The 25,839-nt window shown below is 40.0% G+C and overlaps 1 protein-coding gene across 1 annotated transcript; it reads left to right on the top strand.

The window, feature by feature from the left end:
* Positions 1-1,185: 1,185 nt before the first annotated feature.
* fhl3b (four and a half LIM domains 3b) lies at positions 1,186-25,594 on the top strand. The gene is made up of 6 exons (XM_067612488.1): positions 1,186-1,349; positions 16,253-16,425; positions 20,416-20,590; positions 21,530-21,699; positions 22,624-22,810; positions 24,426-25,594. The coding sequence occupies exons 2-6, from the start codon at positions 16,270-16,272 to the stop codon at positions 24,575-24,577; spliced, it is 840 nt and encodes a 279-aa protein (XP_067468589.1). The 5' UTR covers positions 1,186-1,349; positions 16,253-16,269; the 3' UTR covers positions 24,578-25,594.
* Positions 25,595-25,839: the final 245 nt, after the last annotated feature.

Below are 25,839 nucleotides of genomic sequence, written 5' to 3'. Positions count from 1 at the left end.
TATAATTGTGAGATATTAAAAAAAAAAAGATAACAAGGCTTTTTTCATGAAGAGAGTTTAAAAAATCCACCATATACAGTAAAGATTTTCATTATGAAGCGTTTTTTCTCTCATAATTTTGACATATCTCATAATTATTAAAAACTGTCTTATAATTATGAGACAGTTTCTCATAATATTAACAATTATGAGGTTTTATAGGTTTATACCCGCAGTTAAACCATTGTAACTAACAGGTTTGAGCAGCAGATGGCAGCATATCGTCATGTGAATATTTTACTTTTTTAATGAGATTTAATCAGTGTCACCCTCACTTAAACTTCAGCGATACAGTTTATTTTTCTATCAGCTTCTCTTGCATGAACTCTGAGACCCCGGCGGTCCATCAACAGGTCTTGTAAATAAGCTTTAAAATGACACACATGAAGTAAAAACCCTTCATCACACAGTGTATACACATGTAGTGTACATCCTAACTTAATGGGTAGTGGCAGGATGGAGCCGCACATGAAGCCTCTAATCGGCCCCAGACCTCCTGCTCACCACTGTGGAAAATGGAGGTCAATGAGAGGGAAAATGATATCTTGCTCTCTCTCTCTCTCTTTTGTGTGTGTGTGTATTTGTGTGTGTGTGTGTGTCAGGACCCTGCAGTTTGCTCCTGACCACAGAAAGTTTCATGCAAAGCCAAGAAAACTTAGAAGAAACGCAAGATAATACAGAGTGTCGAGAGCATCCCGAGTGTGCAGAGAAATAAAGTGACTTTCAGCATTTTGTGCAGTGAAAATTAAGATTTTAGAAGGATGTGTAGTTCCCCCAAATTACTTTTATTGTTATATCAAGGGATATTAAAACTGCTGTAGAGCACATTAAACCATAGGATTGTTATTTAGTGCCACCACAACTTATATTTTAAGATTATTATAGTGATTTTCCATTTAGAGAGATAATAAAGTGGTTTTGCATCAGCAGCTGGAAGCAAGCGGATCCTCAAAAGTCTACTCTGTATTTAAAATATTCAATTACATCCAAAAAACACACACTCAAGTCTACCTTCTTTCAGTTTGAACTCCCCTCAAGGTGAAAGAGAGAGGGAGGGAGGGAGGAGAAAGGAAAGAGAGAGAGAGAGAGACGGAGAAAGAGGAGGAAAGGGGCGGTGTTTTGGGAGGAATGGTTTGGTTTTACGCACCAGACGCAGATGCTTCATCCAGTGGAAACCCGTCAGTTTTCAGCCCCGTGTAGGAGTTCACGGAGGAGGATTTAATTATCTGTCATTTTTGCACAGCAGAGCGGCACAAGCGGACAAACTGCCCAGATCCTGCAGAGACTGGCTGCTGATGCGCTAAAGAGAGGTACGTTTGATGTCATTTACAGGTTTATATCGTAAAAAAAAAAAAAAAAGTAGATGATAGGTGCTACTTACAGCTCTGTGATGTGGGGAAAGGGAGGTGATAATTACGTTTTAAGTGTGATACAATGAGTTTGCACGGGTATAATCTTCTATAACCTCACCTGTCTCGTTCTCATATGGTGCAAAACGGCGAATTATTAAAGCAAATCAAATACATTTTCTTAATATCTTTTCCTCACTTTTAAGCAACACATGGAAGCTTTTAAATGAATGGCAACACTTTCTAATGAGGCACCTTTTATAACCTGTGTATAAGTTGTAATTTATGACTTCATTAATGACTAATAAACCAGCTACTAAAGCTTTACAGAGTGGTTATAAGCTATTAATGGGAACACGTTTGGGGTTGCCAGGTTGTCAAGTCTGACCACTTTTTTTTTCTAGAAAGCTGCTGCACAGAACCAGAACAAAAATCCGTTTATTAATGCCTCACTAACATTTCTAATTGCACACTTAGAGCCATATTTATTAATTTAATAACAACATTTAAAAGATAAACATCTACCAATGAGGATTTTTTCCACAACTTGGCAACCCAAAATGTGTTTTTACTAATGGCTTATAATCCAACTATGAGTTCAGTTCAGTTCACTTCAGTTCTTTACGGTCCCACAGGGGCACATCCTTTTTTTTTTAGCTAGGCAACATAAAACCATGAATATAAACACAATAAAAACACACCAAGTCAATAAAAGACATCAAAAGCATTAGTGAGTGATTTATTAACCAGTAATAAAGACGTTGCACCTCGTAAACTCTCTGTGCCTTTTTTAGAAAGTGGTACCAAATCACTGCAAGAACTGCATATTCTTCAAGCCAAAATATTTGCACACATCCAGGATGCACCGAAAAGGATGTTCTTTCTTAAGAATAAGGAAATAATGGACGTTTTTGGGGGGGATTTAGGGGCTGAACAGGGTCCAGTGTTTGTAACTGATACTGTGAATAAGTGCTGCGGCTCCATTTTTGAAGTAGGATTTATGAGAAGAAGAACAAGGCGACCTTTGAGGAAACAATCCCCTTTGCTTTAATGTTTTCCAAAGTCTTGAATCGTGCTCAGAGGCATGACAAAGGTACAATAAGGCTTCATATCTTGAGAATTGGAGCTTAATGTGTCATACGAACAGGCACGTTAACAAGCCCCTCAGTCCTGTTGAGTTAGAGTGATGTCATGTCTCCTGCAGATTACAAATTTTCTTCTGGGGACTCAGCAAACCCCCCCACCCCCCACCCCCCCCTCACCCCCTTTCACCCCCCTCCCTCCGCCTCCCCCTCAATCCGGCACCACTCATAGTTTCCATCACCGCACACCATTCCCATACCAACATCACGTTCCAGTCCATTTGGGTGAAATTAATACATTCATTGAAACAATCTAGCTCTGGTTGCATCCCTCCCTAAAGAAATGTGTGGGTGCATTATTTTTTGTTTCACACAGAAAGGAATTCCTGACTTTTGTCTTTTCTTAGAAAACAGAGGGCGGAAAAGAAAAATGCGTTTTTTTTTCCCCCTCTTCTCAGTGTTGGAACCGCACGATTTTGCCACGTTTTGACCACAGTCACATTCCTCTGAAATTCTTGCGTTGGGCGAAGGTTGGGCTTGTGTAAAATCACTGGAGACGAGCCAGATGCAAGAAAAAATAACAGAGATGATTCTGGATTGCCAACTGACTGATGGTTATAAAATCAGACTGTCATAGATGTGAGTCAGTCTCACTCACATCACTGTCTTTTCCATTTCCTGTTTCCTTTGCACAACCTGGGAAGAGTTTTAAATAAAAATACTTTTTGGGAGACGTGCTTAATTGCTTTCTTGCAGAGAGTCAGATGAGAAGATTGATACTACTCTCCTGAGTGTTGGGTATCGATCTTACTCAGCAAGAAAGCGAATTAACAGGGTTCCCAAAATGTCAAACTATTCCTTTAACTATCAACTATTGGTGTTGTTATTATCCTCAAAAATCCAGTAGGCCTTTTCTGTCCTTAATGATCAGAGATTAGCTAGCAGTTAGTTAGCTTAGCTTAGCTTAGCATAAAGACTGGAAATGGGGGGAAACAGCTCCTAGCTTTGTCAAAAGTAATTAAATCTGACTACCAGCACCTCTAAAGCCCATTAATTAACATGTCATATCTTGTTTTTTTAATTCTGTAAATAAACTGATGTGTAAAAAAGACCGTTCACTATTTCATGGGGGGCTACTTGCCAAGCTAATTCTTGGACGGGAACAAGAAATAGTCTGACACAATAACCCATTGTAAAAAGGCAAATTGTTGTTTTTACACTTCAGTGTTTGTGTAGTTTAAACAAACAAGAGAACGTATTTTATAGCCACAGATTTTTTCCCCCTAAGACAGAGCCAAGCTAGCTCTTTCCCGTTTCCAGCCTTTGTGCTAAGCTAATTAAGCTAAATGGCAGCTGGCCCCAGCTTCATATTTAATGTAAAGACATGAGAGTATTAGAGTACTATTCGTTTATTGATTCAGAGGGAAGATCCCAATTTTGTCTGTTTCCACTCCATTTCAGAGTAAATGTCATTTTTAAAGTCTGCATGTGTTCACATTTACATCTCTAATGGTTCAAAACCTCAAAACCATCCACATGTGCTCTCTGCAGGTGTAAAAGTTTAATGTTGACCAATAATTCTTTTACTTTTCTCGTTAATGACCTCGTAACGTGTCGATCAAAATCGCTCTGGCTCCAGCCCTCAGCCTCTCTAAAGCTCTCCAACATAAAGATGAAGCTCAGAAAAAGACAAATAAATCGAGCAGTAAACATGAAACAGAGACAGCAGGCCCAGTTTCTCAGAAAACAAACGTTTGACACTACTAACACCCAGGACACGAATCACCTCATTCACACTCCGCTGCCAGCTGGCCGTTGATGGGAAAATGTGTTTACTTGTTACTGGTGATCAAGATCAGTTGGACTGTTTATATGCATTGATGTTTCCCTGCGAGGACGATCCAAGTGCAATAAGTACTTTGCCAAAGTAACTTCACTAAAGATACATACTTCCAAGAGACTACTTGAACACACTTGATTATGATCTTTTTAATCTTTATTGTTCTGTTCTTCATTCACAATAACATTTAGAAGTTTCAACACATTTTTCAGCCACAGTTACTGTCATTTAAGTCAGTGGTTTCCAGACTTTTATGCTTGTGACTCAGAGTAATCTGCTTTTTATCATTTCTCACTGGAAAATGATTGAGTAAGTTATAAATAATTTATGATAACGTCTAAATATTTGATTGTAATTAATTTGCTTGTTTAACCAAGAGCAGAGGTTTGCAACCTTTTTGGCTTGTGACCTCTTAAACCGAAGAGATGTGTACCAGCACTCCCTCATCGCTGGTTGCATATGTCCATAAGAGAGATTTCAGTCATGTCAAGGTTTGAAAAGAAAAACTAAGAATCCAGCACTTTAAATCACTTTAAACTCACTTGAGTAACAATGACGTTTCAATCCTTGGACTTTCATCTGGCAAAATTCATATAGACAATCAGCACCATACAAGTAAACATTGCACGTGCATACATTGCAAGTAAACATCTCGTTTTAAGAGGTCACAAGCCAAAAAGGCTGGGAACCACAAACAAGCACATACTTGCAAGTAATTATTTAAAAGTTGTCTTAAATTATGTATCTTGCTTTTGAAGACAAACCTTTTTGACCCTACACACCTGACACTTTATGGCTAGAACCTTTTTTTTCGAAAGAGTCGAAATTTCACATCAAAATTTTAACCATTTATTGCAACAAAAAACACATTTTAGTTTGTCGGTGTGATGCTCTGGTACATATCTGAGCCCCTGGCAGAGCCCGAGACACACAAACATTTGATGAACATAAACTTAATGCTGATATCGGAGGAGGTGGAGGGAGTTAAGTGTCTGAAAGCAGACAGCAGTGTAGCAGCAAGGATACAAACCTCAGCGCCAAATATTTATACTGACCATTGACAGAAATTACAACATGGACATACATCATCGGAGGATGTATGGAACATGTGACCATAAAATTAACATCCTTTTTTTTTTACTTGTATTGTAAGAATAATCTTCAAGTGAAATCATCCAGTAATTCACAAGAAACTAAACAAGGATTAGTGGAAAATGTTCACTAAGCAAACTAAATTTGATGTAGCATAAATATATATTTTCTTTCTTTCCTTTTCTGATCCTCTTGACCTTGGAAACAGTACTCTGACCAAAAATAATCGTAATTCAAGGTTCATTTACAAGGTTTATCCTCAGCTTTCAACCGCATTTTCCAGTCTTCTTAGAGGATAATTACTGACACCCGAGGCATCTCCAAGACAATCGAGCAACCTTCATCCGCTGAGGAAGACTGTCAGCTGTGGTTGGAAGCTCTGGAAAAATATCTTAACCTGTGGAGCCTGAGTTAGGATGGATTCTTTTTTTTGTCAAAAGTTTCCACTAATAACTGAATGCTGAACTGATATTTACGAGAATTAATATATTGTTTTTCTGTCAGGAAATTCTCTTTTTCCCTTGTTCTTGTAGTTCTTTCCAGGAAACTTCCTATAGAGGATTATTTAAAAGATATTGAGCTGTAAAATAAAGCATTTTAGAGCTCTGAAGAGGTAAAACCACACAGTATTTAACAAGAGCTCTGGGAAAAGTTTGAATAATAAACCTAAATTTGTGTAGCTGAATTTAGTTTTTTCCTACTTAAGTGATCATCCCGCGGCCCCTCGGTGGAGGTCCCGACCCCCAGGTTGGAAACCGCTGAATGAGGTCACAAGGTGTTGAAGTCTCGGCACGGTGGTGACTCGTTACCGCCGGGCTGAGAGCTGTTAGACAGCAGCAGAGGTGAAGCTGCAGCTGCAGATCACATTGTTTCACAGAGTAAACAAACAGCCAGCTGGAGACTCATAAAACAGAGCCAGACACGTACTCCGTCTTTAAAAGCACTTTATTCCCTAATTTTACAGGCGTAGTGTTGCAGGTTATGTGCCATTAATATCCAATGACACTGATCATGTTATTGTTTTAGTTAAATTAAGAGTGAAAGAACATTTTTTTCTTGACAGATGTGACCTTACGAGGATTTCACTCAAGAAACTGCAGCTATCTTTCAAAATTATGTTACACTTTTACTGTCGTCAATGTTTAAAACAGCAATTCATCCTGACGAGATCTTTAATAAGAGGCAACAAAATGTACAATGTGTGTTCATTTAAATTCATGTGCATGCAGCGGAAATTGGTCTTGTGAGCCACAGGAAATCCTATAAAACAGAGTCACACGCCCACTCCATCTTTATAAGGACTTTATTACCAAATGTTATATTAATATGACAAGTTGTGTATCATTATTACCCAATGATCATTTTTGGTTTTGGTGGAATTTATCCTGAACAAATCATTTAACGACACAATCATACGTATAAAATAGACATACAGTTAAATAACACAGCTGAATCCTTGACACCAATGTGACATTATGAGGATTTCACTCGAGAAAGTGCAGACGTTTTTATATTCAAATAGCCAAAAATGATGTTACACGTCTGCCAACTCTGTTGCTCAAAATAACTGCACTGAAAAGAGAGAACGGCAAAAAGCAATTCATCTTGACGAGATCTTTAATCAGAGACAACAAAAATGTACAAAGTGTGTTCATTTTGATTTGTGTGTGTGTACAGTTGAAATTGGCCTTGTGATCTGCAGGAAGCCACACCACATTGAGCGTCTTTGTACTGGGGGATGAAAGGCAGCGCAGTCATCTGACGGCCATAAGAGACCAGCTTTGTGTTTTTTCTTCTGTAACAGTTTATAGCTGCAACCGAGAGGGTGTCGCTTTTCCTCCGCTGCTGCTTGGCTCCTCTGTTGACTCTAAGCAGTATTGTGCTGCTGTCAATATTCTCATTCACCTCCCCAAAACCAGGTTGTGTAACGCAGGAGTCAAACAATATGAGAACTGTTCTGAGCTTGAGAAGGCCGTTAAAGCACCTTAATCCATTTTAGGGGAAATAAACTGTAAAGTAGGGTGGTAATTAAAAACTAACTTTGTCACTGACTTTCCGGCTTTAACTGAATGCGCACACAGTCTTTGGGTTCTTTGGTGGGTGTTAAAGTAAAGGAGAAAGCAGTGATTGTTAGTTTAAGCATTAGAAAAACTAAGCGTCTACAGCCAGTCTAGTGGCTCTGTGAGGCTGTATTTGTGTTGTGATCACCTCATATCCTTTAGAGAGAGGCCATAATTATGAGCAACCAAGTTGGAAAAAAACCTCTGAGCTGGTAATATCGGAAATTTCTGACAGCGATGATCTGCCTCTTGGTGAAAACAACTGCAAAAGTGTTAACAAATTGTCAACAAAATGGCTGAAAATTGTCGTTATCGCTGGCAGTAAATACAATCAATAATAGAAATATTATTCAGCTAACTTAAAAGCAGCTTTACACTGTTTTTATCTGTTTTGTTCACAAACCTCTCCAAATACCTGGCACTACTAAAATAACCTAATTCAGTCTATTTAAATGATTGGTTAGCAGTGGCGCCAACATCTTGGAAAAATGTGTGAACACACCCAAGTCGGAATAACGGGAGGTTTTTTCCATTCTTCCCATCCTGCCGACATTGTGTGAATGCAGCATAATTCAAGTCCATTTTTATTTATATGGCTTAAGATCACAAATAAAAAATTTGCCTCAGGGTTTTACAATCTGTATACTCCCCCTAAAAAAACCTTTCAAGGGGAAAATATAGAAGAAACCTCAGGAATAGCAACAGAGGAGGAATTTTTCTTCCTGGACGGACAGATATAGACAGCAAAATTATAGTATGGGAAGACAGAATGACAGAATTATAGATAAATTGATAACATATATGGAAAAATATGATCGGGAGGATGTCAAGGTGAAATTTGGACGTATCACGATCATCGAAGCGACTATAAAGGGGAACATGAATGTTCACGTCAAATTTCATGGCAATCCATCTGATAGTTGTTGACATATTTCACTCAAAACCACAAATGTGCACCTCACGTGGCACTAGAGGAAAAGTCATTGGATGACCAAAGTCGTGGGTATATATCATCCGGGAAACATGGATATTTATAGCAAATTTCATGGCAATTCATCTAGTAGTTTTCAAGATATTTCAGTCTGGACCAAAGTGGTGGACGAACCAACCCAACCAACATTACCATCCCTAGAGCTATGCTGCAAGCTTTGTTATTGACTTTCCTGTTTTAACTGGATACCCACAGAGACTTTGTGTTCTTTAGTTGATTAGCGTTAGTCATGTGTTAGAAAAAAAACATGAAAACAGTTAAAAAAGTTTTTCTTAAAACAGACTGGACGGCGTACAGCTTAGATCCTGGTGCCTGTTTAAGGGTGGGGGGGGAATGCAATAACGTCACCCCAAAAAAGGCGCTGAGGCTGCTTTACAATTCGTGAATTAATATTTATGGCTGTGACAGATTTAACACTTACCTACATATTTGTTCCACTGGTTTTTTATTACGTGTGACAGCGGTTTTCATCATGGAATAATCTGGTTTGTAAACCACAGACACAAGTCTAAATTCCTCCACGGGGGGAAAATAAACACTAACACCAGTAGAGCTCTCATGGCTCGTAGAGTTCCTGGCTCCGGTCGTAAGAAACTGTCAAGTTGTTGAGGAGTAAAACAACAGCAGCGAACCATGAAGGGACATGAGACAGGAGGGCCGGTGGCTGATCCTGGGAGACAGTTGCCATTTGGCTCCAGCTACAAAGCGCTCAGAGCCAAGCGACTGCTGTAAATCTCTTACCGTGACAGACAGTGTATCAGAGAAGGATTCAACATGTCCACTCATCAAGGTGAATTGTGGGCTTAAATTGTTTCAGCAGACGTGCTACTAGAGAGAGTACTTAGACAGGATGGATGACTGTTTGGTTTAATGTCTTGTGGTGAGGAGGAGAACAGGGGAGACAAGTATTCCTGGGTACGTTCCAAGAGGACACCTGTAGAGTAAAGAGCACGCCTTTGGATCCTGAACAAGGTGATGTGTGAGTCACTGTTTCAGATATTGGTGTCAGACAGTCTGGAGGGTGTGAAGATTCTCACCAGACATTTATTACCATTGTAAGCATGTCAGTTATGCAAATAAAGCGACACTGAACGCATATATTACTCAGACATATTACTCAACATCAAATAATTACATTATTTGTTATTTTCCCTTTCGTTACTAAGCCCAGCTCAGTCAAAGGTGCCTTTTAAACCTGCATTAACTGATTTTTTTTGGTCACTTGGGGGAAACAAATAGTGAACACAACACTATGATTTCATCACCTTTTAAATTGATGTGTTGGACTTGTTAGCAAACAGTTGCTTATTTCCACATCCAGCAGTTAGAGAGCAACATTATCATTCATTTGGAGTCATGTTTCTGTCCACTTGGTGAAGTCCAATATTCACTCTCCTTTAGCTCTGGTTTTGCTCTCTGTCAGGGAAATATCTGGCTCATAGCTGCTAAATTCTCCACTGCCTTCACCAGTTATTCTCTATCTGTGTCTGTTTGCTGTTTGGTGCTGAGCAGGTAGTATACAGTGAGTTTTTTTTTAGAGCTTTTTATCTGAAAATAACACGACCCTATGAGAGTGCTGAGAGTGAACCAAAGCAGTTGCAGCTGGACAGCTAAACAATGAGCTGAAACTCACTATAAAGCTTCATAATGCTTGCAGAGTCACTGATAATTCTCTGTAGGTTCATCACTATGAGCGACGCCTTGACATTACACACTTGATACACTGTCATTATGAAAAATATTGATTATGGCTGCTTTAAACAACTTAAGAGCTCCCACACTCACGTTTCATCCTCTGTGTTTAACAATGTGACAAAGAAAATTAGACATTGTGGTTTAACCATAGACTGTATAAAAATATGGACGTAGTCACTTTGACGTCACCCGTTGGTTTCTGAAGAGCGGTTTTGAAGCTCAAAGTGAGCCGCTCCGGCCGTCGCCATCTTGGCAGTGCGTGACTCTGCCTAACTCCTGGCCAATTCAAAATGGGCAAAGAGACCGGCCGAATGGCTGAAACAAGCCACCTAGTGGCTGGCGGACCTGTGACTCAAAGCAGCCATGTCCTTCATTATGCATAACTTTACAGCTTCATAAAATTTAAACAGGTGAGTTATACAAAAAAAATTCACCCCCGTACAGTTGTCATGAAAGGGGAAATTAGTGATATAGATCAAAACTGTTTTTTGTACCAGGCTGTAAACATGTTTATTTCTGCTGTAAAGTCGGGCATTTTAACATGGGGGTCTATGGGGATCGACTCACTTTTGGAGCCAACTTCAAGTGGCCATTCGAGGAACTGCAGTTTTTGGCACTTGCGCATTGGCTTCATTGTTCAGCACCACTTGGGTTTAACAAGCAGCCAGCCTACAGTTTGGAGGTATTTACTGACCATCAACAGCTATCATAGTGTCCCGTTAAATCCCGTTCTCTCAGTGAAGCTGTTCACACCCTCCAACTCTGAACTAAACCAACAGATTCCTGAACATGCAGTGGCTAATGTTAGCTAACCAGCTAAGAACATGCTAATAAGACAAGGTAAATGCTTGGTTGGATCAGTTGGAGGGGCAAACTCTTGTAAGTGCGTTTAGGGTTAGGGTAGCTAGAGTTTCGCATATCGTCTCTCCAGCTGATCCAATCTAGTACCAACCATAAGACAACTTTACCTGGAGTCACATTTCTCCTCTTTTGGTGGCAGCTAAACTTCTCCCAACACTTCCAGCTCCCACATCGAGCTAGCTTTGTCAACTAAACACACAGACCAAACTGATATCAACCCTCCATCAAACTATTGATATGATGGCAAACAAGTCGACCCCCAAACTGCCCAAGTAACGGAGCATTACTGGGATTACTAACTGTAATGTAATTGAATTTCAAGTTGGAATACACTTTCTTGTTCTTGTACCTGAATACAGAAATCACATTACTGTAATTTGTTATGGATGAATGATGAAATGAAGTGTGACAGTAGCAGAAGAAGAAAGGAGTCATGAAGTTAGCAAACTCGTTGAGTAATGTCAGTTAAAAGGCAATATCTAGCTAATTTTGCCAACATTAGCTAGCTATATAGCTAATGCTATTTAGCTATGTAGCTAATGCTATATAATTAGCTAATGTTGGCAATATTTGCAAGGTATTGCCTGCTATATTGCTTTAGCTATACAGCAGCAAAACCTCTAAGTGTATTGATCTGTGCGATGGTGTGTTTTATTGTTTATGAATACAGTTTTTCATTTATAAGAAGATTGAAAGGGGTTTTTGTTTCAAAAGTTGCATAGTCTGGCAGGCAGATTACTCATTTTTTGCTTACTTTGTGGAGCTGTATGATGATGTAAACTATTTTTAATAACATTACAATGTTTTGATCAGGTATCAAGTGTCCTTTAGTTCATTAAAGCTGTACTAATCAATGTTTTATATCATTATTGGATCTAATGACCCCGTCTAATGTGAAACGTGTTGTTTGCAGTGAATCTACGGGTCTGTTTTGCTTCTTTCAGCTCATAGCTTTTGCTTAACAGCCTGCAACACTGCCGTTTTGAATCAACCTCACTGCTCTCGACAACTTCATTTCCAGCTGCAGGTAGTTGCTTTCAGAGAAATAGTTGTGATACATCCATGTGTACATGCCATGACTCTCCTTATTTGTTCCATTGCTGGAATTTTTGAGGGCACAATCAAAATTAATTGGTGAACAGTATTCAGGGTTTATTCTGGACACACTCTGGGTCTTACCATGGCTGCCTATTGTACAGCTGACTTTAGCACCCGTATTGGACTGTCCTATAGGAATCATAAAAGATTTATTACTACTTTGATGGATTTTAATTCAATTCTGTTGCGTTTTGGCATCAATCACATGAGAATCCCCTGTTGGATGCCTTAAGGAGAACTTGATGAAAGACAACAGCTGGAGACCACAGAATGTGTTTGCAGATGTTGTGGCTCAGGAAAAGAAACATAAAGCTGAAAACTTAGTGGACTATGTCCGGAAGGAAAACCATTGTTCTATCACTGCATTCATCGTAGACATGGATGGACGAGAATAGAAACCGAACCTCTTTAGACATCTTAGGAGGGAAGTTGGGCTGAATTCCCAATCCAGACAGCAATGACACAAAACAGACATAGGATGTGATGTTTTGTCTCAGTTTAGTTTTCCTCCGTATTTTGTTGACCTAGTTTGATGGCCTTTAAGAGGAAGTAGTGTTGTTATCTGCAGGGAGGGATGCATGAGGGATGTCCTCAGTGTTACGCTAACATGGCATTGGGAGAAAGTCTCCGAGCGAGGTGTGGAGGAACGGGAGTTTCTGGTTCTGGCATCGACTTAACACATGACTGAGTGCAGACTGTGTTTATCTTTTTTATGTTTATCTGAAATTGCTGCATCATTGGTTATAAGAAACAAAATGTTTGATAGCAGTCAGACATGAGGAATGTAAACTGCACTTTCTAGATGACTTCTTAGCGGACCAGATGCAACTACTTGGAGGTTACAGAGCGTGAAGCACGGTACCTGCATAAGTCAGCTTTGTGGAGCGGGAATCGCTCATCATGAGTGATCTTTAATTCTTGCCAGCTTCATAACAAACCACAAAAATCTTTTTCTTTTTGCAGAGAAAACAAGAGGCCTTCATTAGTTTGCAATGAGCTCTGGGTCCTCTCATCGCTTCGACTGAGCTGGTGACGTCTTCCTCCGCTGGGGCGAGGAGTTGGGGGTTGGGGAGGAGGGGGTGGGAGGGGGTCTCGGCTCATTCCTTGATCCCTCAGGGAGATTTCAAAGCCTCACGATTTCTCAGCTGCACTTTGTTGAACCCACCTCCTCTTTTCTGACATTGTAGAAACATGTCAAGGCCACTCTGTGCCCAAAATAGGGGGGAAATTATAAGCAATAACTGTTCCCAAGTAAAATATTGAAGTGTCTGCCTCTGTAAATGCAATGTTCCAGACATTGTGATCCTGAACATGAACATGTCCCAAACTTCATAGACCTTTCTGTGGTCACGCCTTATCCGTAATCTTCATCCACACGGTATATGTCTTGCTTAGCCCTGCCTGCCTTGTCTTAACTGTTCCAGAGGAGGGCATTTTAATTTGGCCTCCCACACTTCATTTCCTCACTCATTTCCCTTTGCTGCTGCTGTACATGTATACGACCTCAGATCACTCTGCTAATGCCCCACTGTGTTCAGTAACAGCAGTGGGATGTTATTGTCTGCGTGGCCGTGCCTTAATTCAATCGGTCCTTCCTCTGCTCCACCAGGTGTCAACTGAGTCATTTGTTTGCATTATAAGCATAAAACAATAGGCTACTTCTCATGGTAAACTGGTGCTTAGAGCTGCAATGGTGATTTATTGTTTAAAGTGTTAGCCTCTTGAGGTGCATAATGCCGTTTTCAAGAGGTCATTACATTTGACCAACTGTAAGTAGGGATTTCTGGCACAGAAGAGGTCAAAACACCAGCAGCAACACTTGTAGTATAAAGAACAATGTGTTCCAGTCTGTGGCCTTCATCAGGGTCAGCATACAACACACCCTCTCCTTAAAACAAAATATGCCCAGACACCCAAGTTAAAAGGTGGTTTAGACATAAAACTTTTGTTTCAACACCTCTACAATGACTGCATTTCAGTGTGAATCACGGTGTGAACTACACATTGAAATATAGTCACTGAAATGCAGTTGAAACAACAGTTATATTTGTAAAGCAACCTTTACAAATTTAGCCCATTTTTGAATTAGATTCATTTCAACATTGTCTTACCTTGCTTGTTAGTCACTTTGATAAAAAGCGTCTTCCAAATGACAACATGTAAATGTAAATCAACATCATTTGACCTACAAATTACAATAAAATCATGCATACTCAGTATTTTAATCTTGGACCTTATTAAAGCATGGTTGTGCTCCAAAAGAAGTAGTATGCATGACGTGTTGTTGGACACCAAATGTGTTTAAAGTTGTTCCCAACAGGCACAATCAAAGGTGGAGTGAAAAGCCTGCCCTCCCAGAGAGGGGGAGATGCCAAATTGCTTAAATACAGGGATAACAGGTTAAATTTTTCTCCTAGAAGGCATTCATAGTGTTGAACTATGAAGCAACAATGGTGTAAAGAATGAAAAAAGAGAGCGTGAGAGAAAAGTTCAAACCCTGGCTCCTTTCTTAAATCTGCACAGCTGGACAATCACACCTGAAGTCGGTGTGAATGTTGGACTTTCAGTTTTGGAAAGTGGCAGAGGGGTTTCCGAAGCTATTCCACTATAAATAAAGCTAAAATAAAGCTGCCTTGACTGTATAGCAGACTTTATTCTGTTGTTTTTAATCAACAAAATGCCATTAGTTAGTTTTCTTTAGTTTCTTGCCTGCTGGGATGTGACTGGTCAAAAGACAAAAAAAACATCATAAAAACACCAAGATAAACATATCCTCCTCATCACTTTAATTCTGTATTGATTGAGACATGTTTATAAAAAGAGGTCAAATAAGATTTCTTAAGGTCATGTGCTTGTCACGCACTTTCAATGCTGCTTTCCTTTTTTTTTAAAAAATCCTGCAAATTAACAGATCATTGATAAGCTGAAACTCAAATAATTACATGACTTCATTAGCGTCACTATACTCAAGAGGACAAGCTTCAAGTTGCTCTGGCAGTGTGGGACTGTAGCGTAGCTCTGCGCACCGAGAACTCAAGAGAGATATCAAAAGTTCCATAATGAGGCAATTGAGATTTCGATCAGAGTGCACTTGAAAGATTTTTTTATGGGTAGATAGGGTTGTTTTAAATAGTAAAAGTCTTTGAAGGCAGTCCTGCTGAAATCAAGATATGTCCCAAAGGATGTCGTATTTGTTTGTTGTTACGAATCACTTTTTGTTCTCAGAAACAAAAGGGCGGTGTTGTGGGAGAAGTCAGACTGATTTTTCTGGCCACAAATTATATTCATCCCTCCGAAATGTTCACGGCTGGTGATGTTGTGTTAGAAAACATCACATTAACAGGATCGCGATGATTAGTTTGGACAAAAGAAGTTAAAGTTGCAGCAAATAATACGTCTTGATGGCATAACAAGTTCAGGTCTTTGTTATCTTGTTTCTAACAAGAAACAAGTCATGTACACCCATCGACCTGTGACAACGTTGTGGACAAAAGGAAATAAACTAGATAAATGAGTGGTATTGCCCTTTAAACATAAGCCAAACAGATGAAAAAGCCCTCGAGAGTGTGAGAGAGAGAGAGAGAGAGAGAGTCTTTGAAATAGAGAACACTGTTTCGGTTCAGCTCCCAACAATTAATATTGTTTGGTTGTTCTCTCTCAATGCCAAACCACCACAGGGGGTTTCGTAACAAGAATGAAGGGGGAGGGGGGGGGGGCTGACGTTAAAATATGCTTTCAGTTGAGTAATGATCAAACAGGAGAAGCGATAAGAAGTTATATCATTACAGCACTTATTTCCTATAAATCATCATGAGTAAAAGTGTTCAGTCAGCCCTTTTCTCTATTTGCAGTGACTGGGATGTGGAACATTTTTTAACAACATGTAACCATTAACCGCTGTATGATGTCTTTCAGTAAACCAACTCCATTCCTTCTGTGTTAAAAGTTAATCTAAATAGAGTTCATAATGCTCCTTTTGTCTCTGCTGTTGGTGTTTTATTTCCCAGCTGTATATTCAAAAACTATCTGCCTCCCTTCTTCCTGCTTTCTCTCTCCGTCCTCCTAATCTCCCTCCTCCTCCTTCCTGCGCTGTCTTCTCGCTGATAGTGAATGCTAAACTGTGCCTGTGAATTCTCTGTTTGCAGGAGGTCAGCCAGACATCATGAGTGACCGATTCGACTGCAAGAACTGCTACGAGTCCCTGTACGGACGCAAATACATCCAGGTGGAGGACAACCCTCACTGCATCCCCTGCTACGACCGCCTGTATGCCAACACCTGCCAGCAATGTAAAGAAATAATAGGACACAATGCCAAGGTTAGCTCAAAAATGCTAAAAATAAATGCTTCTACAGAGCAGCTGACATTCCTGAAAAACACAACACTACTTGCAGAATACTTAACAGTCTGTTAAAGGACCAGTGTGTAAGATTTAGGGGGATCTATTGGCAGAAATGGAATATAAGTATGTTTTAATTAGTGTATAATCACCTGAAAATAAGAATCATTGTGTTTTGTTACCTTAGAATGAGTCCTTTATATCTACAGAGGGAGAGGGTCCCCTTTCATGGAGACCACCATGTTTCTACAGAAGCCTAGAACAGACAAACCAAACACTGGCTCTAGAGGATTGGATGGGCTAAAGTAACAGGCCTTTGACGATTTCCAGCTATTAGTCTCGCTAAAACAGAAATAAGTGATATCACGCTGTGGAAGGCGACTAGCACGTCTGGTTGATTATGACACTTTTTAAATCTTTTTCTAAAACATTTGCAATGCTGAGATAGCTGATTGTTTACCTGCGACAATTTGTATTTATTACAAGCATCACAGGAAATGCTCAAATCATGCAGAAATGAAACATAGTATCCTATGGAGGGGGAAACAATTCATCGCTCTCCATTGACTTTGTATTCAGTGAATGTGTCTCCTTGTCACTTCTGTGCGCTAGCAAACACCAGAAAAATACCTAAACTGAAAAACTGAGCCTTTAAGAAGTCAAAAGTGGATACAGGACTGTGTGCCATGGAAGAAACAGACCCGACCTGCAGCTCAAAAACCTCCATAAAAACGACACACATATATATACACGTGGATACGCCGCCAGTCACAGAGAGCGTGCATGAAAGTAAAAACAGAACAGCTGTTCAATTGAAATGTTTGTAATAGATCACAGAACAGCTAACCTGCATTCAACTGAAATGCTATCTGTAAAAAGAGCCTGAATGGAAAATGATTGCATGTCTGTGCGTGTAATTACCCCGCCTATGTTTACAAACTGTAGTCGCCATATCAGCTGTGAAAACTGCCTGCCTGTTATGTGGTGGAGTTTGCTATACAGTTGTGTTATCTCTACTGTAGACATCATGTCAGCCCTTGCATTCATGTATTGCATCTTAGCATAAACAATGTATAACAGGTTTCAGCATACGCTATAAACTATTTTTTTCCTCTCTGGATGACATAAGGTGTTAAAAAAAATCCTTTGACATGATGAAATCTAATGTTTTTAGCTGCAGTAGCTACGGGCATTTTGTTAGCGCTTCATGTCTCGGTTGCATATCATGGCGCCGATTGTTTCCCCCTCCGACGGGCGTGTTTTTCAGAGTATGACGTGTTGCGCTCTGTCTCTATCTATCATATTTATTTTTCGCTGTGGATTGTGCAGACCAATCCAACCATTCATTTAAAACTCTGACATTTTAATTCTATTTAAGGAAATAGCATCTTGTTTGGTCGATCTGGCTGGATTATTATTTGTGTAAGTTGCCTGCAGGGAGAGAGAGAAAGAGATCGACTGCTTGGTGAGCCGGATTGACCTTTAACAAGAGAGAGAAAGTGGTGCACTGAGCTGTCAGCTCATAAGCTTGTCTGAACAGACACGGTCTATGCTTTCAAGGCAACACAGAGACAATCAAGTCAGGCAGGAATTTTCAGCTCTACCTCCCGTCTTGCCTACGTTGTTTTCTAGGTTCTTCAATAGGAAATGCATTTGAAGCTATGAAATTAGACAGCGACTGCATCTGCAATCTGATACATGCATTCTACACAGCCAGAGACTATGACAGTAGCCTGATAAATGTTGTTTTTTACCCACAACGCCGCGCCTGCTACATGCTTGAAAGGGAAGGGTGAGGGCGAAGGGTATTCAGTTGGTTGGAATCTGCAGCCTCACTCCTAGACGCTACTAAATCCTAAACACTGGTCCTTTACGGCCTTAGTTAGTGTATATAAAAACACTGTCCTGAAGGAAACACGCATAGACGCCGCAGGGCCATCAGTGTCCTGTGAATTATGGACTCCCTATGAGGGACCGGCAGTAAATTACGCTGCTGCTAGTTTTTGCCCTCCCTCCTCCGCACAAGATGTAACAGCATTCATCCTTCATTCGTCTCTGTCCCCTCTACTTTAGTTCTGTCTGTTTCTGTTAAACCCTCAGCACCTCAAAAATAAAGTTTTTCACCCGGTGTTCAATTGGGGCCATTTATCACAGAGCTAGCTTGAACTGCAGATGACCTGGAACACGAGCAGCTGTTAAAGAGAAATGAAAAATTATAAATTGGGTTATTCTTATTTTTAAGAAAATGTTGAGGGGAAAAAAGAGAGATTTTTCTCATGTTTTTGCTCCTGTGTTAACTCTCAGGCAGAAAGGTAAAGTAGAGAAGTTGGAAACCGTGTGTTTAGGCTCCCATGTCGGCAAACAATCCAAAGCACTGAAGTGCCCTTCTGCAGGAAACTGAATCCTGCGGGTGACCGTGACCTCTGACCTCCAAGCTGATGGGTGGGCAGCTGCAACAAGAGAAATCTTCCTGTGAAGAACAATAACATATCGAGTTTTTATTGAGTCACAGTTCAGGGCGAATTGTTCGAGCTCCCGTATTATTCACTGTTCAAGAATAACATGTCATGGCTGAGGGCATGAAGATCTCCTTGATGCTTTTTTCACACTTTTACTTGATGAATTTGAAAAATAAATCCTCACAATCACAACACAGGCTGATTTAATTAGATACATCTCATTTCATACAGCTTTATTTTATGTGTGTGTGTGTGTGTGTGTGTCAGTTTTGGCATTTCCTGATGTTTTCCAAAAGTAATTTGGCACATTATTAGATTATTTATTTATTTGATAGTTATCACATTGTGATATTACAGTAAAGAGCTGGCAGGAAATTCGTTTTTATCAGTTAATCAGTTTTTAAACTTTCACTACTGTTGTACTTCTCATTATCCCAATAATCAACTTTAAACTGATTACATGGAAAAAAACTGACAGGTTCCAAATAACATTTTTAATTAAAAAAAAAACATCTAATTTCTTTGTTTATCATTATCCTTTTTTGTCTTTGATTGCATTTCCCTTTTTTACTTGTCTTTCCTGTTTTGATATTAGTGAGGACTGTATAAGCTCTGTCGGGCGCCTGAACACTAGAGCTGCAACGATTAGTTAATCGACAGAAAATTAATCGACATATATTTTGATAATCAATTTATTGTTTAAAGGATAGGTTCACAATAAAACAATAGTCAGGAGCCCAAATGAACATTGAAAAAGGTTTTGCTGGCTGTATTAATTCCTTCTGTTCATTCTGGCCATTAGAAGATCTCTTCCTTATGTGCCTCTAATGTAAGTGATGGAGGCCAAAATCCACAAGCCTCGTTTTGTGCAAAAAAATGCATTTAAAAGTTCATCTGGAGATAATATGAGGCTTTTGCAGTCTGAGTTAGTCAAATTAAACAAATAACTTCAAAAGTTTTTAGTACAAAAATGATGTCTTTGTGTTTCCTTTTTGAATTGCGGTAACAAATAGAAGGAATTTGGTACTAAAAACGACTTTAACTTTGAACAATATCAACTTGATTTGACCAATTTTGATGCCTGAAGCTTCCTATTAGTGTCAGATAAACTTTTAAATACATTTTTGCACAGAAGGAGGACTGTGGATTTTGTCCCCCGTGACATTAAAAACAACCTTTGTAGTAAATTGAATTTTTGTGGGGGTTTTTTGGACTGTTGAACAGACAAAACAAGATATCTAAAGATGATACACTGGATTTGTAGAGAACTGGCATTCTTCTCTGAAGTTTTATAGACCAAGTGAGTTGCAGCCCGACTGCACACATCCATCTAGTTTTACTATAGTCTTTTACCTTGAGTGTTAGCTTTGGTTAGTCTGAACATCGCTGTAAAAATGATAGAATTTAAAGATGTTTTATCCCTAAATTCAACAAATAGAGCAAAACAGAATTTTGATCAACGTCTTCGTGAAACGTTTTTGATCTGACTCTCCCTCTCCTCTCCCTCCAGGAGCTCTTCTACGAGGACAGACACTACCACGAGCACTGCTTCCGCTGTTTCCGCTGCGAGCGCTCTCTGGCAGACGAGCCCTTCACCAGCCAGACCGACGGGCTGGTGTGCAGCGACTGCTACTGCAATGAGTTTTCTTCCAAGTGTGTGTCCTGTGACAAGATAGTCATGCCAGGTAAGGACAATAAATACGGACAGACTCTTGAGTCACACAGTCGGCGCTGCTCACATGCCAGAAAGTTCACACCCTGTCTATGCAGGGATAAAGAGACTAATGAGTTTTTGTTATCCAGGGTGTGACAGCTTAGATGTGACAGAATGATTGTTTCCTTGCTCTGCTGAAAATATCCCCCAGCAGGGTTTTCAGCTGCAAGCGCTGTGACGACACGACTGCAGCGGCGGTGTCGGATGACTGAAAATTACCCAGTCCTGTTGGGAGTGTGAGCCATTATAACTCACCAGCTCTTTTCTGAATTGAACAGTCATTTTCTTCAGTTTCTGTTCTGCCTGGAATGCCTTTTAAAAGCTGCGGCGCTCTCTCCCCCCTTCTTCTTAAGAGCGCTGCCAAGTTCAAGTTCAAAACACCGTCATGCCTTTGGGCTGCCTTTCAGGTCCCAAAAGTCATAAAAAGAGCCCAGTGATTAAGGGATCTGACATCCAATTTCATAAGCATGACCGACTGCCAACTTTTATAAACATCTGCAGTGAAGCGAGTGTTTCTTAGCAAGCATGTGAAATGGTTAAAAGTGTAAAATAAATAAAAAGCAGTGCGCAGCCATGTGCCAGCGAGAGCTTTGCTTTGTTACAGCTTGTCAGATTGCTTTGACGCAAGATAAGCTGAAGTAATTGTACGTTGCAGGAAGGCTGTGTAAGAACAGGTTTAGCCATTTGCGCTGAATCATCACTTCTGGTCTTCTCAGCGATCGCGTGAATGCTATCAGATTTCACAGCAGCTTATAGAGACACAGAGATCAAAGGAGACAGCTGAAGTGACACAGAACGTGAAAATGTCAAGGACGACATCAACAAACAATCAAAAAAAAACCCAACCTCATCTGCTCCTTCTTCTTCCACTCTTTAAACATTTACACGGTATCCGTCTTTCTCTTGACAGGATCAAGGATGCTGGAGTACAGCGGTTCCACGTGGCACGAGGACTGTTTTGTGTGTCACGGCTGTGAGAAGCCGATCGGTGCCGAGGCCTTCATACCAGACAAAAACAACTACTACTGCGTGCCGTGCTACGAGGGCAGGGTTGCTCCTCAGTGCAGCCAGTGCAAAAAGGTGAACCAGGCCTCACGTGCAGAATGGTGGCGGACGTTGAGACATTTTTTACAATACAGGGCTGCAGCTAATGATTATTATCATTATTTATTAATCTGTTAATTGTTTTTTTGATTAACCAATTAATCTTTTAATGTACAAAATGTCAAAGGTCACACCGGCCAACAGTCCAAAACCAAAGATACTCAATTTACAGAGATATAAAACACAGAAAAGCAGCAAATCTTCACATTTGAACAGCTGGAAGCCAAGATTTTTGCTTGATAAACGACTTAAACAATGAATCAGTTTATTGACTCACTGACTAATCGTTTCAGCACTAAGTTAATGAGTAGTTAAAGTTGATCATCCACAACATTTTATGTCCTTCCTTCCCTTCTTCTTTTATTTGTACATAAGAAAAAGGTGAAGTCAAGAAGCCAAAGTCCTATAAAGTGGACCCTCCTAAATATTTATATATTTCTAACATATGTTTATTAAAATCGATGCTGGAAGATAAACTAACAGACATACATTTATTAGACATAATACCTTCATTTTTTTTCTTTTTAAACTTTTGAAGGGATTGTGGGCTCTTAATATTTTGTACGTCAGGGGATACTGGTCACGTCTGATTTTATTAATTTATCCTATACTGATACTGAGAGGATGAAATTTAACAGTTGTCTTAAACATCCGTTGCGTCGAATCACAGGATAAACACTGGATAAAATCTACAGGAAGAAGAACCAAGTAGTAAGCATTAACATTAATATCTAACAGTCACATGGGTTACCTACAGAAACTTTATATTTCAAACTTTATAAACAGAAAACTCAAAGACACAGCAGCAGTAACCGCTCGGTACCCAAAGTGTTGCCGAAGCAGGATCTCTCAGCTTGTCACATGTTGTGCTGACACAGTCTGTGTGTTTGTGTCCCGCAGGCTCTGACTAAAGGAGGGGTGACCTACAGGGACGAGGTCTGGCACAAAGAGTGTTTTCTCTGCACGGGCTGCAAAGTCCCGCTGGCCGGCTCACCCTTCACCTCGGAGGGGGGATGCCCGTATTGTGTCAAGTGCTTCAGCAGCCTCTACGCCAAAAAGTGTGCCGGCTGCAACACGGCCATCACAGGTCAGAGAAGTAGACAGAACGACCTTTACTCATTCCCAACATTTTGTCTGTTGCTGCTGTCTCCTATTTCCTCCTCATGATTCCCGTCTGTGTCGACTATCTACTGTCAATGAAAGCTAAAATGTCAATTGTCTAAAAAAACAGGTTTAGGCAGTCAAGTGACTCAGGTTTTAAATATAGTATATATGTGTGTTTGTCTGTCTGTGTGTGAGAGAGTCTTGCTCTACATACTTCTCTTTAAAAAAAAAAAAAGACAGTTTGCTGCAGTACATTTTTATCTCTGGCTTTTTCCCAGCCTGCATCACTTAAAGCCCCCATGTGTGGATGAATGTGATCTGCACACTGACACTGACATGACAACCTCAAAGGAGTCATGTGGGTATACTGGGAACAAGATGGCAGCTCTTTAAAGGATATGGGTGGCGATTTTTTTTTTTTTTTTCAACAAATCTCGTGCAGAGCAAAACCAACAATGGACTGATCTATTTACCAGTATTGTGTGTGTGTTTGTATCCAAGGCCTGATATATATTATTCCCCTGTGTCCTTGTTGTCCAAAGACTATTTTAAACACATCAGTAAGCCACACTGTTGCACTTGGTGACCCGTTCCTTCATCACAAAGAGTTTTGGGCACGTTAGTTTGGTTAGAAACGGCCCTAAAGACAAATAACAGAGATCATGTTTTCAAGTCTCCAGAGAGTTGTTCGGTACACGGCAGATGCCACTACACACGCATGGGAACACAGTCCTGTTTACAGTCCTTCGCCAGCTGGTTGTACATCACAACCTCATGATTTTTAAGTTATTTACAATGGGAGGAAGACAACAGAAGTGAACAAACGGACAAGATGTGGGACAGAATTCAAACCTCAAAAATCATAGCTTAAGGAGAGACGGGTAGACTTGAAAGAGACGTTTGGCAGCGACGGAAAAACAAACACGCTGCACCTTTTCACCGGGATTGTCTTACTTTTCTACAAACACTTATCCCAGAATAATCGAAGAATAATTTGACGCTAAGATCACATAAATCATCTACACACAGTGGCTTTAAGGTCGAACTGAAATTTGAATCCTCCTCACTTTTTGTGTGAGGATGATCTAGATATACTTGACGGAAAATAACCAGACTCTCACCGCAGCTGTTAGTCCTGTGACCTCAGCACTTAATACGTTACCGTAATGCAAATCATGACAAGTAATTAACATGCAGAACGATGGAGTAACATCTGCATTTGGTTAACCGCCTGCTTTTTTTAAGTTCCCGTCCACACAGATCAATCAATCAATCAAATCATTAAATAAAAAGTCACACCCTCTGGAGAAAACTAATGCAATGCAGGTACATTTAAGGTCCTTTATCTTCTTCATCTCACCTCTTTATAGCTTTGGCAAAGAATTTTTACATGCCAGAGTTAAATGCTTTTGACCACAGCTTCGAACCAGAATACCAGCAGGTACTCAGAACTGGCAGCGCTTTGCCAACTGCTGATGTTATCTTGAATTAGTTTTATGGTATTTCCTGAATGTGGTGAGGCTGTTACTAAACTATTTTCCACCCCTAGTAAAACATTCCTTTATCAGTTGCTCATGTGGTGTACGTGTGTCTCGCAGGTTTTGGAGACGGGAAGTACGTTTCTTTTGAGGACCGGCAGTGGCACCAGCCTTGCTTCAAGTGCTCGCGTTGCTCCGTGTCGCTGGTTGGCTCCGGCTTCTTCCCCGACCGCGACCTGATCCTGTGTACAGACTGCAACAACGACGAGTGACCGCCGCTAAAACTACGCCTGCAGCAGCACCTCTGCACCCGAAAAAAAATACCAAACACTGCTGACACACCAGCAGAGAAACTTCTAAACCTCAGCTGTGCACATGAACACTGCGATGTACTAACTCACTCTCATCAGTGTAAAGCTGATACAAAGCTCAGTATTTACGAAATTCTTTATCAGCCTTCAGCACGTTGAAATGTATGTATAAATTCTGCAGAAATGTCCTGTGATGTTGTATGACTTTGTTTTTTTTCTTTTATTTTCTAATGTTTTGCACATCATATAGTTAATAAAATATGCAAAAGATATTTGTAAACTTTTAAATTAAGCTGGTTTGTTTGTTTGTCAGGATGATAATTCACCATGAATGACACTTTTTATAAAAACTTTGACCGCTAGACAGATCCGATGCATTTTATTTTAGCTATTTGAATGCTTGTGTTCCTACTTTTTGGGACATCAACTTCATATATTCCACTATGCAAAACTGCCTTTCTCTTTGACTCTTAAATAAAGAGCCATCCTAGAAATCACACCGCTTCCTGTACGTTAACTTCTTTATTGAGAGGAAGCTTTTCTTTTTAGGTACAATATACAGTATATAAAGATAACGCTTGCAGCAGTTATAAATTTCAATAGATCACACTTTTTTTTGTGCAGCGACGTAACCTTCTGCTGTTTTCTTAGCAATTAAATATGTCAAAGAAAGGCTTGATGATTGTGCGGGCCCCGGAGCCTGTTGATTCTGTGTATTGTGTGTTGTGTGTGTGTGTTGTCTCGCAGGTCCTCGGCTGGGTGGAGCCGAGGTGCCGTTGAGCTAACTGGGAACACCTGGCCAGTGTTCCCAAGTTACTTAAACCTGCCTGCCCAGACACCACCGTTCACCGAGCTCGGGATGTTTCTCTTGCGTTGCTTTCTTTTGTGCACTCTCATACACCACTGATCCTGATTTTCACACCTCATTGCAGTTATTATTGTTGTTTACTTTAATAAATTTCAGTTTGTCACTGCTAAGTTTGGCGTGCGTCTCCTTCTTTTGTTGTGGCTCATGAGCCGTTCATAACAATGATGAATAATTTATTTCTGTATATGAACAAAACATGCACAATGCATTCATTAATTACTGTAAATGTCAAGCTGTCATTAGCACAAAGCTGAAGAAGAATAAAACCAAGACAGCTTTATAGTACAAAGGAAGATTAAGTGCTTTTTAAGGCACATTTTAAAATTTGAACAGTTTTCCTGTCTTACTAAGTGAT

Source organism: Thunnus thynnus, chromosome 15 (assembly GCF_963924715.1).
Source record: "Thunnus thynnus chromosome 15, fThuThy2.1, whole genome shotgun sequence".
Classification (NCBI taxonomy): Eukaryota; Metazoa; Chordata; class Actinopteri; order Scombriformes; family Scombridae; genus Thunnus; species Thunnus thynnus.
Note: the sequence above shows the minus strand (reverse complement) of the source record. Positions and strands in the feature narration are given on the sequence as shown.

Bases quoted from the DNA above. Each gene is read 5' to 3' on its own strand.
- fhl3b (XM_067612488.1), top strand. From the start codon at position 16,270: ATGAGTGACCGATTCGACTGCAAGAACTGCTACGAGTCCCTGTACGGA. The intron at 20,591-21,529 runs GTAAGGACAATA...TTCTCTTGACAG, and splicing joins TGACAAGATAGTCATGCCAG to GATCAAGGATGCTGGAGTAC. The intron at 22,811-24,425 runs GTCAGAGAAGTA...TGTGTCTCGCAG, and splicing joins CTGCAACACGGCCATCACAG to GTTTTGGAGACGGGAAGTAC.